General features: G+C 46.4%; 1 protein-coding gene across 3 annotated transcripts in view; it reads left to right on the plus strand.

Annotated features, from left to right (window-relative positions):
- UBAP1 (ubiquitin associated protein 1) overlaps nucleotides 1–10,620 on the plus strand; it is a 38,147-nt gene extending 27,527 nt beyond the window's left edge. Inside the window, exons 5-8 of one of the 3 annotated variants that reach the window (XM_051642590.1) lie at nucleotides 5,916–5,951; nucleotides 6,390–6,587; nucleotides 8,000–8,101; nucleotides 9,407–10,620. In XM_051642590.1, the coding sequence (XP_051498550.1) occupies nucleotides 5,916–5,951; nucleotides 6,390–6,587; nucleotides 8,000–8,101; nucleotides 9,407–9,547 (477 nt within the window). In that variant the 3' untranslated portion in view covers nucleotides 9,548–10,620. The remainder of the gene's footprint in view (nucleotides 1–5,915; nucleotides 5,952–6,389; nucleotides 6,588–7,999; nucleotides 8,102–9,406) is intronic. The other 2 variants (XM_051642593.1, XM_051642592.1) reach the window with 2 other exon arrangements.
- The last annotated feature ends 3,368 nt before the right edge of the window (nucleotides 10,621–13,988 follow it).

The following is a 13,988-nucleotide window of genomic DNA, read 5'->3' on the forward strand; positions in this document are numbered from 1 at the left end:
GGTGGATGTAGTTGCCAAACCACTGTCCATGATATTTGAAAAGTCATGGCAGTCAGGTGAAGTCCCTGGTCACTAGAAGAAAGGACATGTTACACCCATATTTAAAAAGGGTAGAAAGGAGGACCCTGGGAACTACTGAGCTATCAGCCTCACCTCTGTGCCTGGGAAGATCATGGAACAGATCCTCCTAGAAGACATGCTCAGGCACATGGAGGACAAGGAGGTGATCCAGGACAGCCAGCATGGCTTTACCAGGGGCAAATCCTGCCTGAACAACCTAGTGACTTTCTACAATGAAGTGACTAAATCAGTCAACCAGGGAAAAGCAGTGGTTGTGATCTATCTGGACTTCTGCAAGGCCTTTGACATGGTCCCCCACAACACCCTTCTCACTAAATTGGAGATTTAATGGGTTTGATGGGTGGGCTGTTCAGTGGATAAGGAACTGGTTGGATGGCCATGCCCAGAGGGTACTGGTCAACATCTCTAAGTCCAGATGGGAAACAGTGACAAGTGGTGTCCCTCAGGGGTCAGTGCTGGGCCCAGTGCTGTTTAATATCTTCATTAACAATATTCATGGTGGCATTGAGAGCACCCTCAGCAGGTTTGCCAATGACATCAAGCTGGGCAGTGCAGTTGACATGCCAGAGGGACCTGGACAAGATAGAGAAGTGGCCCCAGAAGAAACTCATGAGGTTCAACAAGGCCAGGTACAGGGTCCTGCACCTGGGCCAAGGTAACCCAAGATATGCATACGGGCTGGGGGAGATCACACTTGAGAACAGCCCTGTGGAAAAGGACCTGGGGGTACTAGTGGATCAAAAGCTGGACACGAGCCACCAATGTGCAGTTGCAGCCCTGAAGGCCAACTCCATCCTGGGCTGTATCAAAAGAAGTGTGGCCAGCAGATGGAGAGAGGTGATTCTGCCCCTCTACTCTGCCCTGGTGAGACCTCACCTAGAACACTGTGTCTAGCTCTGGTGCCTCCAGCATGAGAAAGATGTGGAACTGTTGGAACATGGCCAGAGAAGGGCCACAAAAATGACCCGAGGGCTGGAGCACCTCCCTTATGAGGACAGGCTGAGAGAGTTGGGGTTGTTCAGTCTGAAGAAGAGGCTTGGGGGGACCTCACCTCATAATGGCCTTTCAGCACCTGAAGGGGCCTATGGGAAAGCTGGGGAGGGTCTTTTTACAGGGGCCTCCAGTGAGAGGATATGGGGTAATGGTTATAAACTGAAAGAAAAGAGATTTAGGTTAGAGATCAGGTGGAAATTCTTCAGTGCAAGGGTGGTGAGACACTGGAACAGGCTGCCCAGATACGTTGTGGGGCTCCATCCCTGGAGGTGTTCAACGGTAGGTTGTTTGGGACTCTGAGCAGCCTGTTCTAGGGGAGGGTGTCCCTGCCCATTCAGGGGAGTTGGAACTTGATGATCTTTAAGGTCCCTTCCAACTCAAAAAATTCTGTGGGTCCTGGTAGACAGTAAATGATCCATGAGCCAGCAGTGTGCCCTTGCTGCCAAGAGGGCCAATGGAATCCTGGGATGCATAAGGAAGAGTGTGGCCAGTAGGTCTAGAGAGGTCATTCTCCCCCTCTGCTCTGCCCTGGTGAGGCCACAGCTGGAATACTGCCTCCAGTTCCGGGCTCCCCAGTTCAAGAGAGACAGGGAGCTACTGGAGAGAGTCCAGCAGAAACTGGGGGACTTTGAGCATCTCCTTTATGAGGACAGGCTGAGAGAGCTGGGACTCTTTAGTCTGGAGAAGAGAAGAAGGTTGAGGGGAGACCTTATCACTGCTTACAAGTATCTGAAGGGTGTGTGCAAGGAGGATGGAGCAGTGGGCACAAGCTGGAACATGGGAAGTTCCATTTAAATAAACCCAGAGGGTTGTGATCAACAGTGCAATGTCCAGTTGGAGACCTGTGACTTGTGTTCTCCAGGTGTCAGTACTGGGCCCAGTCTTATTCAAAATCTTCATCAATGACCCGGATGAGGGGATGGAGTGTATCCTCTGCAAGTTTGTTGATGCTACAAAGCTGGGAGGATTGGCTGCTACACCTGAAGGCTGTGCAGCCATCCAGTGAGATCTAGACAGACTGGAGAGCTGAGCAAAGAGCAACATCATGAGGTTCAACAAGAGTAAGTGTAGAGTCCTGCACCTGGGGAGAAAACACACCATGGACCAGTATAGATTAGGGGTTGACCTGCTAGAAAGCAGCCCCATGGAGAAGGACCTTGAGGTCCTGGTGGACAACAAGTTATCCATGGGACACCAATGTGCCCTTGTGGCCAAGAGAGCCAATAGTATCCTGGGATGTATTAAGAACAGTGTGGCCAGCAGGTCAAGAGAGGTTCTCCTCCTCTGCTGTGCCCTAGTGAGACCACATCTGGAGTATTGTGTCCAGTAATGGAGTCCCCAGTTCAAGAGGTACAGGGATATGCTGGAAAGGGCTCAATGAAAGCTACAAGGGTGATTAAGGGACTGGAACATCTGTCATATGAGGAAAGGCTAAGAGACCTGGGGCTGCTTAGTCTTGGGAAGACTAAGAGGGGACCTGATTAATGTATACAAATAGCTGAAGGGTGGATGTCAAGAATGGCCCAGTTTATTTTCAGTGGTGCCCTGTGATAGGGTGAGGGGAAATGGCACCAAGTTAGAATGCAGGAAGTTCAACCACAACATGAGGAAAAACTTCTTTACTGTGAGGATTGGTGAGCCCTGGGACAGGTTGCCCAGAGAGGCTGTGGAGTCTCCTTCTCTGGAGACGTTTCTTGTGTGATTTGCCCTAGGTGTTCCTGCTGCAGTAGGGAGTTGGACTTGATGATCTTCAGGGGTCTTTTCCAACCCTTATGATTCCTCAAACTTTTAGCAAGTTCTAGTGTCCCTTTGGGAACACGACTTCACACTATCTGCTGTTGTCTTTATCTCCTTGTGAATAAGAGCAGAAATTTGAGTAAGCTTGTGAACTCTTTTTTTCCAGAAAACTTAAGATCTGGACACCAATAATCATAATGCCTAGTGAAAGCTGTGGAGTCACATCCTTTTGCTGGCTCTAATCTGGTTTCTTCTGTGCAATTTAAGGGGTGCTTAATTTATTTTTTTTTCATGTGACACCATGTGCTCTGAGACAAGTGATGCTGCTTCACTCCTGTTGTTCTTTCACCTCTTTTCAGGCTTAGGTAAATGCATTATTATCTGTGAAATAAAGTATTCTGTCCAATAGTGTATTTGTCAGAGCACAGCAGAAGAGCGATTTATTGGTCACTAGAATAAATTCAGTCCAGTAAACTTTGGCAGAAGCAGCAATGCACTGAGCAGCTACTTGCTGCTGCAGATCACAAGTTTGAGAGACAGTTGTATGATCATAAAATAGCTTAGAGGTGAAACCCAGGAGTCAGTTGTGTGACACATCCCTAGGGATTAACATGTAAGATTGCTTACAAGTAGATAGATAGGTTTTCAGATGGCCAGATTTTCCCTCTAGCTTTTCAAATCTCTCTGCTGGAATATTAAAGCCCAAGAGGGAGTCTGTATTCTCAGATTCTGTAAGGGAGGATACAAATTGATAAACAAAAAACCAGACTTACTAGGGGAAGTAATAAAGATCCTAATTTGAAGCTGTTTCTCCTGTGGAGGTAGCAAACCAAGAGATATGTATGCCAACAGAACTAGTTCTTTCTGTTTAAATTCTAAGACTTTATAAAGTCTATGGTTGTTTCATGTTTCCACAATATGGTCCCAATGGCTGGAAAAAGGCAGTTGAGCTGCAAGAATATGAAGCAGATGCAGCAGGAGTCTTGAAGTAAATGTAACAGAAGTCCTTGGAGTATGAAAATCATAGAAGTCACAGTCATCCCTGTGGCTGGGAGCAGAAGGGTCGTACATACCCTTCTGCAAGGTTACACAAGAATAAGCCTGTCCTTTTTAGAAAGCCTCAGGACAATCTTATGTCCCAGTGTATTCCACAGTGATTTCATATATCTAATTTTTCTTACAAGACTAGAAATTGTAACTTTGGAATTTGAGTTACCAGTGGAGTTTGTTTTATCACTGATTTGGATCTAGGATTTTTGGATGGAAATAAAACTTGTGATTTCTCTGAGGCTACACTGATTCTGTCCTGGGTGGTCTTCTCTCTGAGTTTTGATTTGGTTTTTTTTAAGCTCCTTGGTTTGCTTTTTGCAGCACTGGCAGAGGGAGAAATGGCTAGTGTAGACAAGGTTGGAATTAAAGCTGGTCAGAGACCTGATTAGTATGATCTATTTTTTTGAGATAAATCTCTGGTTACAGGAGGATGGGGCACTCCTGGTGAGCCATTCAGAATATTTACAGCTGCAGTAGCCTGGTGTGGGTGGGCACAGCTGCAGGCAGGCCTCCTGTCCTCTGTGTGAAGTCCCTAGAAGACATAGTGTGCAAGCACATGCTGAAAGCACTGCACATCTGCTTCTTGAAGGGCACTGAAATGCCAGTTTGAGACATAAGGGAACATGGTATTGAGTGACCAGTCCTGGCTTTGTCCCCTGAAATTCCTGTAGGTGTTTCCCTCCTCTGCTGGAAGTAAATGGCCAGAAGCACACATTGTCAAGCTCAAGTAGATTGAGGAGGAGTTGGTTTTCCCAGACTCTTTGATCTCTGGTTGTCAGAAGATTTGTGTTTCCTTACTGCAGCATCAATAGCAAAGCATCTTCCTTCAATTTGATAACCAGCTGATTTCAGGGCCACTCCAGACCCTCATTTCAGTGTAATCTCATATTTTACTGTGGCAAAAGTGCCTGAAGTGGGTGTGTGCAGGGAGCTTTGCATACCACCACCAAGAGAGGCTCTTTGGTAAACCAGTCCCATCAGACTGAATATGAGTTCTCAGGCTTTGTCTTCTAAAAGAGAAATTCTGCCCTTGAGGTGAAGATAGTCAGAAATGCAGAACAAAACCTCTTTGATGGTGGTTTGGGGCTTTTCTGCAAATAAATGTAGTTTGTAAAAAAAATAACAGATTTTTCTCAGAATTGGTATTTATTAACAGTTTTTATTGTTTAGTTTGGGCCCAAAGAAGGCCTTTCTGAAAGACTTGGACAAGCTTTGGAGCAACCTATGTTAGCATCATAATTATTAAGAAATGCAAAAAAAAGGCTCTTGGTCTGCAGCAATTTTTTTCAGTCTTTTCTAATTCTGTTTAAAATACAGGAAGACTTTTAAATGGATGAACCAAATTGTGCAGATTTGGTGGGGCTAAGTTCTGACTTTACATTGCTGTGATCTTGGGCGAAGCCATATGAAGCAGTGGGTTGGTTCTGCCCTCCAGCAGCCTGAATCTGCAGGAGCAGAGCAGGAGTGCAGCAGGAAATGTGACCAGCCTTCTTGGCGTACTAGGAATGGGACCAAATGTTGAGCATTGGTAGAAAAATCACGTGGTGTCTTGAGCCTGCAGGCCACGTTACTCCCACAGCATATGAAATGCAGTGCTTTGAGAGTAGAGAAGGGGTACATGTTTCTCTAACACCTTCCTGTGGTCAAAAAGTCAAGAGAAGTCTCTAAGCAGTGACTTCAAAATCATCACTGTCCTTCAGGCTGGGTAGCACTGGGTCAAAAGCTGAACAAGTAGCAGAATGTTACACTCATCTTTATGAACATGAGGCTGCTCCAGTGACCAAATCACAAGGTGGGGACACATCCTTCTTGGAGTATAATCGGTTTGTAGAGTGCTGGGTGAAGAAACGATCCTTAGGATGGCTGTTCTGTAATTCCACACAACTGCGTAACATCTTTGTCTCACCTGTGAAAGCCTGATCAGACCACAGGTCTCCCTAATGTGGTAGTTACTCCCAGATCTATCCCATTAAAACCTTCTCCACCAGCTGTAGCAAATCCCGCTCATTCGCGCATAATGTTTATAGTCATCTTATTAATGTGTTGTCCAACAGGTACACCCAGACTACAAGGAAACAGAAATCCCTGTGGTAAGTTCCCAAACAGCTTTGTGATTGTCCTGGACCATGTTTGTGAATCTCCAGGAGGAGTGGAAATGAAGTCATGAATAAACTTGGTGTGAAGGAAGCAGTCTCTATGCTTCCACCAAGATACAGGGTTTAGCTACGTCTTAACAATTTCCACTGCTGTAAAGATTGGGAATTTAAATATTTTGGTCCCTCTGGCAGGAGAGAGTATATGGCAAAGAATCTGGGTTGCAGATTGTTTTTTTGAGGACAAAAGGGTGTTAGGGTCAGACTGTGCATTGTGTGGTTCCACCCCAACAGTGGGTAACTTCCCAAGGGCAGCCTAGAAAAAAAACCCCTCGGGTTAATTACCTGGGATATCCTGGTTCTTCACTAGCTACAAGCAGGATGTGGGGATGCAGAAGATGACCATCACCTCCATCTCTGGGTTTTCCCCTTTAGGTAACACACCCAAATTTCCCCATGTCTAAAGTGCCCAGTAACACCAGCTGCACCAGGCCGTCGGGTGTCCCTGCTCCTGAGCTGCAACAGGCTCTCTCTGCCAGCGAGAGGCAGTGTGTAGAGACAGTCGTCAACATGGGGTACTCGCCCGAGAACGTCCTGAAAGCCATAAAGAAGAAGGGACAAAACATTGACCAGGTAAGAGCTTGTGCAATGGGAAATAAACCCTTGGGTGCCGATTCTGCTGAGAAGCAGCACTGGGTTTCCAAAATGGACAGGGAGAATACTTTTATTGTAGTGGAGGGTTGCAGCCTGCAGCCATAGTAGTATTAACCACTGGAGAAGTCACTTGGCAGTAAAGGCTCCCAAAACCACAGAAAAGAGTGCCCGTTTCAGCTGAGAGATTGCTTGAGTCAGCCACAGCTGTGGGTGCTGGGCCAGAGCTGCACTGAGCTTGGGTGGGTGGTACTGGGTCTTCCCAGGACCCACAAAATCACCTGAAGAAAGCTTGGTGTGGCTCTGTGCTTAGTGCTTTGTGACAATAAAACAGCCAGCTTCCCCTGTTCTGAGACCAAGGGGTTATGGTGCTGACATCTCTCGTAGAGAGGTTGGGCCCTGCAGGCTTCAGACAGCCCTGAGAGGTTCTGACGAGGCACCAGCTTTGTTCTGTGCCCTCTGGTTGTGATGCTTCCTGCCCCATGTGTTGCTTCAAATCTTGCTAAAAACCAGTCATTGAGCATGAAGTGTTGCAGGGTGCTGGGTGGCACTGGGTCTTGGATTCACTTCAAACATTTCAAAGCAGGAAGAACATGGCCAGAGTTTTGGAGCTGACCCTAGGCAGGCTTTGTGCTGTGCAGAGCATTGCCTGGCAGGACTGTGCCTGTCCCTGGGGAGGAGGAGTGTCCCAGTGCCTTCCTGCTTGTGGAGCTGATCTGCTTGCCCACCACCCACACATGGAAAGCAGTTTGAGCTGTGCACTGGAGCAAACCACAGTATCCAATGGAAGAAATGTCCTTTAGGAGGGTGGTTTTAAATCCTGCTGTATTTGCCGCTGTGTTCTTTCATTTTCCTAGCATTGCCTGTCGGATCTTTCCCTGTACCTCTCAAAGCTGAGGACAAATAAGAAATTTGGCAGTGGTTTCTGGGCCTATGATCTGAGTATGCTGAGTTGATCTTAAGGCTGACTTCTTTCAGATTACATCAGCTCTTGGAGCTGTCTGAGAGGAAGCTGAAAGCTAACACATCTTGAGTGCTGGACCTACGGTTTCATTTAAAAAATGTATAGTGTAAAAAGCACAGTTTAACTTCTGCCTTCTGCTCAGTGATCAGGCATGGAAGGCTAAATATAGGCTTCTGAGACTGTTTTGACTAGAGTGGAAGATGGTGTTCAGAGCTGGTGGGAGAGCACAGGAGGACAGAGCGGCTCATCTGTTTTCTCTGAATGGGCTCTTGCATAAACAAGTATCTCAACTCTACTGGAAAGGACTTTATTCCTGGTGAATCCTGGGGTAGAGTCATGCTCAGCCGCTCTGCAAGAACAGACGTGGTATTCAACCACATGCTTCAAATGCCACTCTACAAATCTAGTTTCTTTTCTTCATTCCCCACAGGTTCTGGACTACCTGTTTGCACATGGGCAGCTTTGTGAGAAGGGCTTTGATCCACTTCTTGTTGAAGCAGCTTTGGAAATGCACCAGTGTTCAGAGGAGAAGGTGAGGGTGCAACACGCTGAGCAGTAGTGTGCACCATGATGCAGAATTCCAGCCGCAGTCACTCTGTTCACGTTCCCAAAACTGACTGCCAAAGGACACCCTTGCAGTGATACAGTGAATATGTGTTAAAACACTAGAATTCTTCTGCATTATTACTCTCACTTGCATGCAGTTTTATGGGGATGGGATTTTTTTTAAGACCCTGCATATTCTGAATGTAATGTTTTGAACCCAGAGTTCTCTTGTGAGCAAGGTGATTGGTACAGACATGGTTAATTTCAGAAACAGCAAATTATCTTTCAAATCCTGCCAATCTGCCATGGCCCTGAATTTTCTCCCCTGCACAAATGCTTCTGACTGGTTTCTCAGCAAATTGGGTTAAGGCTTGCTCTGGAAGAGGCTGGAAAATGTTTTTAGGGGTCTTGTTCATTGTCTGCTTGCTTTTCCAGCACCAAAAGTACAGCAGGAATGGGTAGCCAGGGCAGAGTACAGCAAGATCTGTTACAGTCCACCAGCCTGTTGTGTCCCAAGTAGCCGTATGAAATTTTCAGAGGTGAAACCCAACCTCGCAGAAAGCCTTCCTTCCTTTCTTGGGCTTAGTGATGAGCTTGTAAACAGAGTAACAACTGTGTGAAGATAGGAGAAGTGATTGAGCCCAGGAAGCATATTTCCTACAGTCTTAAACACAAAATTGGAAATGGATAGTCTCCTGATTGCCCATTTCAACATGCTTGCTTGTTTTTTGCCCCTCTGAAGTGGAGCGGAGGCACTATTAAGTAGAGGCTTCACAAAAGTCTGATCAATTGATTAACTTCTTGTGAGTTTATTTTTTCAAAGCTCTGAGAGGATTCATGGTTGATGTTATTATTGTACATAGTGTGTCCAACAGATCTGTGCTAATCCTCCAAGTTTGCCCTAGATCTGAGGAGCCATTTGATAGCAAGGGCTCCTCTACTGTTCCCAAAGTTAAAGTGAGTTTAAAAAAAATTCAGATGCCCAAATTGGGCAGGGCTGATAAAATGAGAGGCTGAGCTTTGGTTCCTTGCTGAAGAGGGTTTTGGAAATGCAGGACTGCAAAGACGGGACTGAAAGTGAGGCCCCAAGTGGTATTGTACGCAGAGCTCTGCTGGCTCTGGTGTGAGTGCACCTTCTCTGAACTGAGCTGGAGCTGGAATAAGCTGTTCTTGGGGAGGAGGAATCCACCCCATGGGGTGCCCAGTCACTGAAGACAGGCTCTGTGCTAAACCTCCACCAAGAACTGATCCTCTTTGCTCTTGCAAATAATGGACTGTCTGTTTCTTTCAGATCACGGAACTTCTCCAACTAATGAGTCAGTTTAAAGAAATGGGCTTTGAACTAAAAGACATTAAGGAAGTCTTATTATTACATAACAACGACCAACACAACGCTTTGGAAGATCTCATGGCCCGTGCAGGAGCCAGCTGAAAACACATTCCTGGATTCTTGGCGAGCAGCGGTGCAGGACCAGCCCCGCCACCTTCACATCCAGTGTGACCTGCTCTTGGCAGGAAGGAGTCCAGCTTTTTGCATATATTGGGGAGTGACTGAGCAAGCCCGCCCGCGTGCATCACTCCAGCATTTCTCTTTCCATGGAGAGCCAACTTTCTTTCTTAAATTAAATTTTTGAAGTGTCCTTTCCTAAGTTTCCTTTTTCCAGCTCGGCCACGGAGCGTTTAGACTGCCCAGCCTCTGCTGAAATTGTACATAGGTAGAGATGGGAGTGGTTCCCCCACCCCTCACTGTTGCACTGGAGTTGGACAGAAGATCACTAAATTGGTTCTGAAATTAGGATGCTTTGGTTCTTTGAAGCTGCTTTCATGGTGTCTGCTTGTACTGAATTACTTGACTGTCACAGACCAGATTAACTGGTAATATTTGACCTTTAGTGCAATGGAGTTTTATTTTTTGGTTGAAAGTTAGTCTGTAACTTAGTAAAACACTGGTTCAGAAACTGTCGCTATGCATAAAGAGAGAAGCTGTTCCTCTTGTGGGTTTTTTTTTTACCCATGCTTCCAACACTTCTGCCAGACATGAGTGTCCAGTGCCGAGTGGTGTGTAAGTTCTCTTGAAACAGGTAAGCTGTGAACTCTACCTGGACCTGCAACTTGTGTTGGTTCTTGAAGGTGGAGAGCTGAGGCTTGGCATTCATAATCCCCCAGGCTTGTAGGATATTTAAGACAATGCCCTGCTAGGAAATCAGTTATCTTTTTGTTTTAAATAATACTCAGTGTGATGCAGGAGGTTTCTTTCAAGCACTTTCTTTAAAACAAGTATACTCACTGCATTAGTTCCATTTCTCACACTGCTATAGAGTTACATAATTAACACCTAGTCCTAGAAATCAGGTTTTGGGTTGGTTTTGATAGTTCAAAGTATTACGTTGTACATTGCTCAAGTTTTAAATACATAAAATACCACCATTCTTGAGGAATCTTTGAAGTAATTTGCTAAATATTTTGATTCTGCAGAAGAAAAACTAATAAAGCCCTCAAATATAACTCCCAGTGTCATGGTTCCCATCTCTCATGCTCTTTGGCTTCAGCAGATGAAGAATGTGCTGGACCCCGCCCGCCCAGGTGCTGCCTGCTCCTGCAGGATCACATGGACAGTCCGTGTTGGGCAGAATGGACAGAGGTCTCCAGGCAGGCCCCTGCACTGTTGGAATGTGCTGCTTTTTTTTTCTGTGGCTTATGTCTGTGTTGTTGCAAAAACCAAGCCTGGGCATCCAAACTCATGTTAGAGCATGGAGCTGGGAGCACTGGACTTCGGCAGGGGAAAACTGGGCTCATCACCTCATATTAGGTTTTTAAGTAGGAGGTTTTAGCTCATTAGGACCCCAAAGGAGATAGCATTTGTTTCAATTATGTTACTAACTATATATGACCAAAACATCTAAGTCCTGGAATTCTCTCTGAGTTGCTCAACTATGTTAATTACGTACCTTTACTTAAAGTGATGCTGAGATGTGTCTGGCAAATTTCCAGGAGATGTGGAGGTGAATGATGAGTGGGACCAGGGCAGAGGGCCTTGCAATGTGTCCCGAAGCATTTGAGTGTCACCAGATTCTAGTGGTGGGGCTGAAATTAAGATTTGTCTTAAGGACACTCAGCAGCTGGAGGGTCAGCAGCTGCTGCTCTGCAGATGTGGGTAAAGCAGTTGCCCAGCTTTCCTTCCCAGGTGAGAAATGTGGGTTTGAAACAAGGAAATGGGGTCCTGGGTCAGACAGAAAAGCTGGGAAACAAACTGCTTTACTGTCATGCTGAGAGCCTTCAACTGTGTTGCTTGGTTTGGTTCTCAGAATTAATATCCAAGCAAGTCCCTATCTGCTACTAAGCAGTCCTGAAGGGGCAAAAAGTCCTGCCAGCAGAAAAACAACTATTTAAACCAAACCTCTAAATAGAATAGTCTCATTGGTTGTGTTACTGTACATAAAGATTTCTCACAGTCCCCCCTGCGTGGGCTGGGGCTTAACCCCGCTCCAGTGACTCCTCTGCTTATGGAGACTTATGGAGAGGTGAGAGCAGAGGTGTGAAGTTGGGAAGTGATACCTGTGATGCTTGTCTTCTCCTTCCAATGAGATGTTCCCATCTCTCTTCTTCTGGTCACATGGATTTGGCTTCAGCAGTTTCTGGATTTATATCACAGGGTGGCTGAAGGCTGGAAGTGTGTTTCTGGGGTGGCTGCTCACAGAAGGAAAGAGTGATGGGGTTAACCTGCTGGCTGAGGGGACATGCACTTCTGAAGAAACGTGTAACATGGGACAGCACATTATTAGATCTGAATGTTGTTCTGGGTGCCATGCATCACTAGTTATGCTGGTTCTCTCATTCTCTCCTATCAAATTGCCAACCAAGCCCAGCCTGGATGTGGGGATGTCCTGCTGATGGCTGGTGTGAGGCTGGGCTCTGCCCTGCTGCTCACTGGTGAGATCACTGTCCCTTTGGACACACTGCAGAACTCATGACTTTTCCTTAGACTCTCAAATCTATCTGACCTGTGTGCCTGATTTGTGCACCTGGCACTTGGTGCTGCTTTGTCAGAGGTTGTTGGGTCCTCTTGCACTAGCTGGGTGCCCTGGTGTAGAGAGGCTTGAGAGGAGAAACGTAGAGGAAGAGCAAAAACTGGCAGGTGTGCTTCGAGCCAGAGACCCCCTCAGGTGCTCTCCGATGGTGCTGGCAAGGGCTTGGACACTGAGATGTTGGTCACTTGCACAGTAGCCGAGGTCTCCTGCTCTGCTGCAGGTAATTGGAGACCTGCTGGGATGGGAGGTGCTGCTGGGAAGTTCACACCTAACTTCTTCCTGGGATCCTGCAGCCTGTCAGGCAGTGGGAGCTGCTGATGCCTCCGTGCCCCATGCTGAGGTGTGCCCTGAGGCTCTCTTCAGCCAGCCTGGTGTCTCCTGCAGAGGCTCAGCCCTCCTGGAGCAGCCCCGGGCAGTGCTGTGTGGCTGATCCCAGTGCCTGTACCAGCAGCGTTTCTGCACAGCCTGGCTGGGCAGCTCTACATGCTGGGGAGACCGATGGCTTCTTCTGCCAGCCGTGCACCGAACCCTGGTGCAAGGGTCACTGCTGCCACAGGCTCTTCATTCAGGCACGTGTGGCTGGGGGACAGCTTCTGAAACACCAGCCAGGGCAACAGGCCTGGTGGTCTCCTACTGATTACCAGCGTCAGTTAATCTGCAATCAAACCACACTTATTTTAAAATGTATTTTACCAGAACTGTGTAGTAAATTTAATTTTATTTTAAATAATATCCAATATTGAAATAAAATACCAACCATCTGCTGTGAGCATTAATAGTCTTTGTTGCGCATGAATGCAAGAGCAAACCCATTTTAGTTCTGCATTTATCGGGTTGTACATGGCTGGGCTCTCTTGATCTCTTAGACTGCTCTAACAACAATTTCACATACATTCCTCACATTGAAATGAAGACCATTCATACCAGGTGTCAGTGCAATATTAAACTTTTAAAATGCTCATTTAACACATCTTCACACCAGAATTGAAGCAGCAGCATCATAACCTTAAGAGTGGAGAGAAAAAAAAATCACTGTTTTTTACAGCAGCTGTAGTAGTTTCCATTGGATTCTAGGAGCCCAGTTCTGTTATCTCTCGGGTGTGCAGCACTTCAAGCATGTCTGTAGTCCTGCTGTTGCCAAGGACGGGTGGATTTTCACAGCCAGAGCTACTCTGTTGTTTTTTTTTTTAATTTTAGCTAGCAGGGAAAATAAAATTCTGAGAACAGACTGATAATGAAACCTGACATTTGACAAGAGTCTTGTGGATTGACTGCATGATTCCCGTTTAAAAAGGATTATCAGACCCTGGAAAACTGCACTGCTGTTGTTTGGTTTATTTGCTGTTTCTCAGTGTTCCTGACCATTCCTCTGGGGAGTGAATAGTTCCTTGCACTGAGAACTTGCACTGGTGCTCAGACCTGCCAGACAGCCTTGCTGTTTTCACAGTGGACTGGACAGGATTCACAGGTGGCTCAAATCTGGTAGATGACTTAACTCCCATCTCCTCTGCTCTGTCATCTGTCCTGCTACACCTGCCTCTGGAAACACCAAGGGAGAAACATGGCACACGGTTGTGCCAGTGGTTCCTCCGTGTGTGTTGCTTTAGAGATGGCCAGGTTAGGTAGCAGACTGAAAATGCCTGTGAACATGCTCTGCTGAGCTGCTCTTTTAAAAAAACCTGAAAGTACAATCAACCAATACTTACCTCCCAGATGCCAGAGTACATGGAAGGGAAGTTTCCCTCCCTAGCACTCTGTTACTGGCTGGACATCTCATTTTCCTGACGTGTGTACACATCCTATAGCCTGACCTTTTCCTTGGCTCCAAAGAAAGCTCCAAAACTG

The sequence above is a fragment of the Apus apus genome, chromosome Z (genome assembly GCF_020740795.1).
Source record: "Apus apus isolate bApuApu2 chromosome Z, bApuApu2.pri.cur, whole genome shotgun sequence".
In the NCBI taxonomy this organism is placed as follows: domain Eukaryota; kingdom Metazoa; phylum Chordata; class Aves; order Apodiformes; family Apodidae; genus Apus; species Apus apus.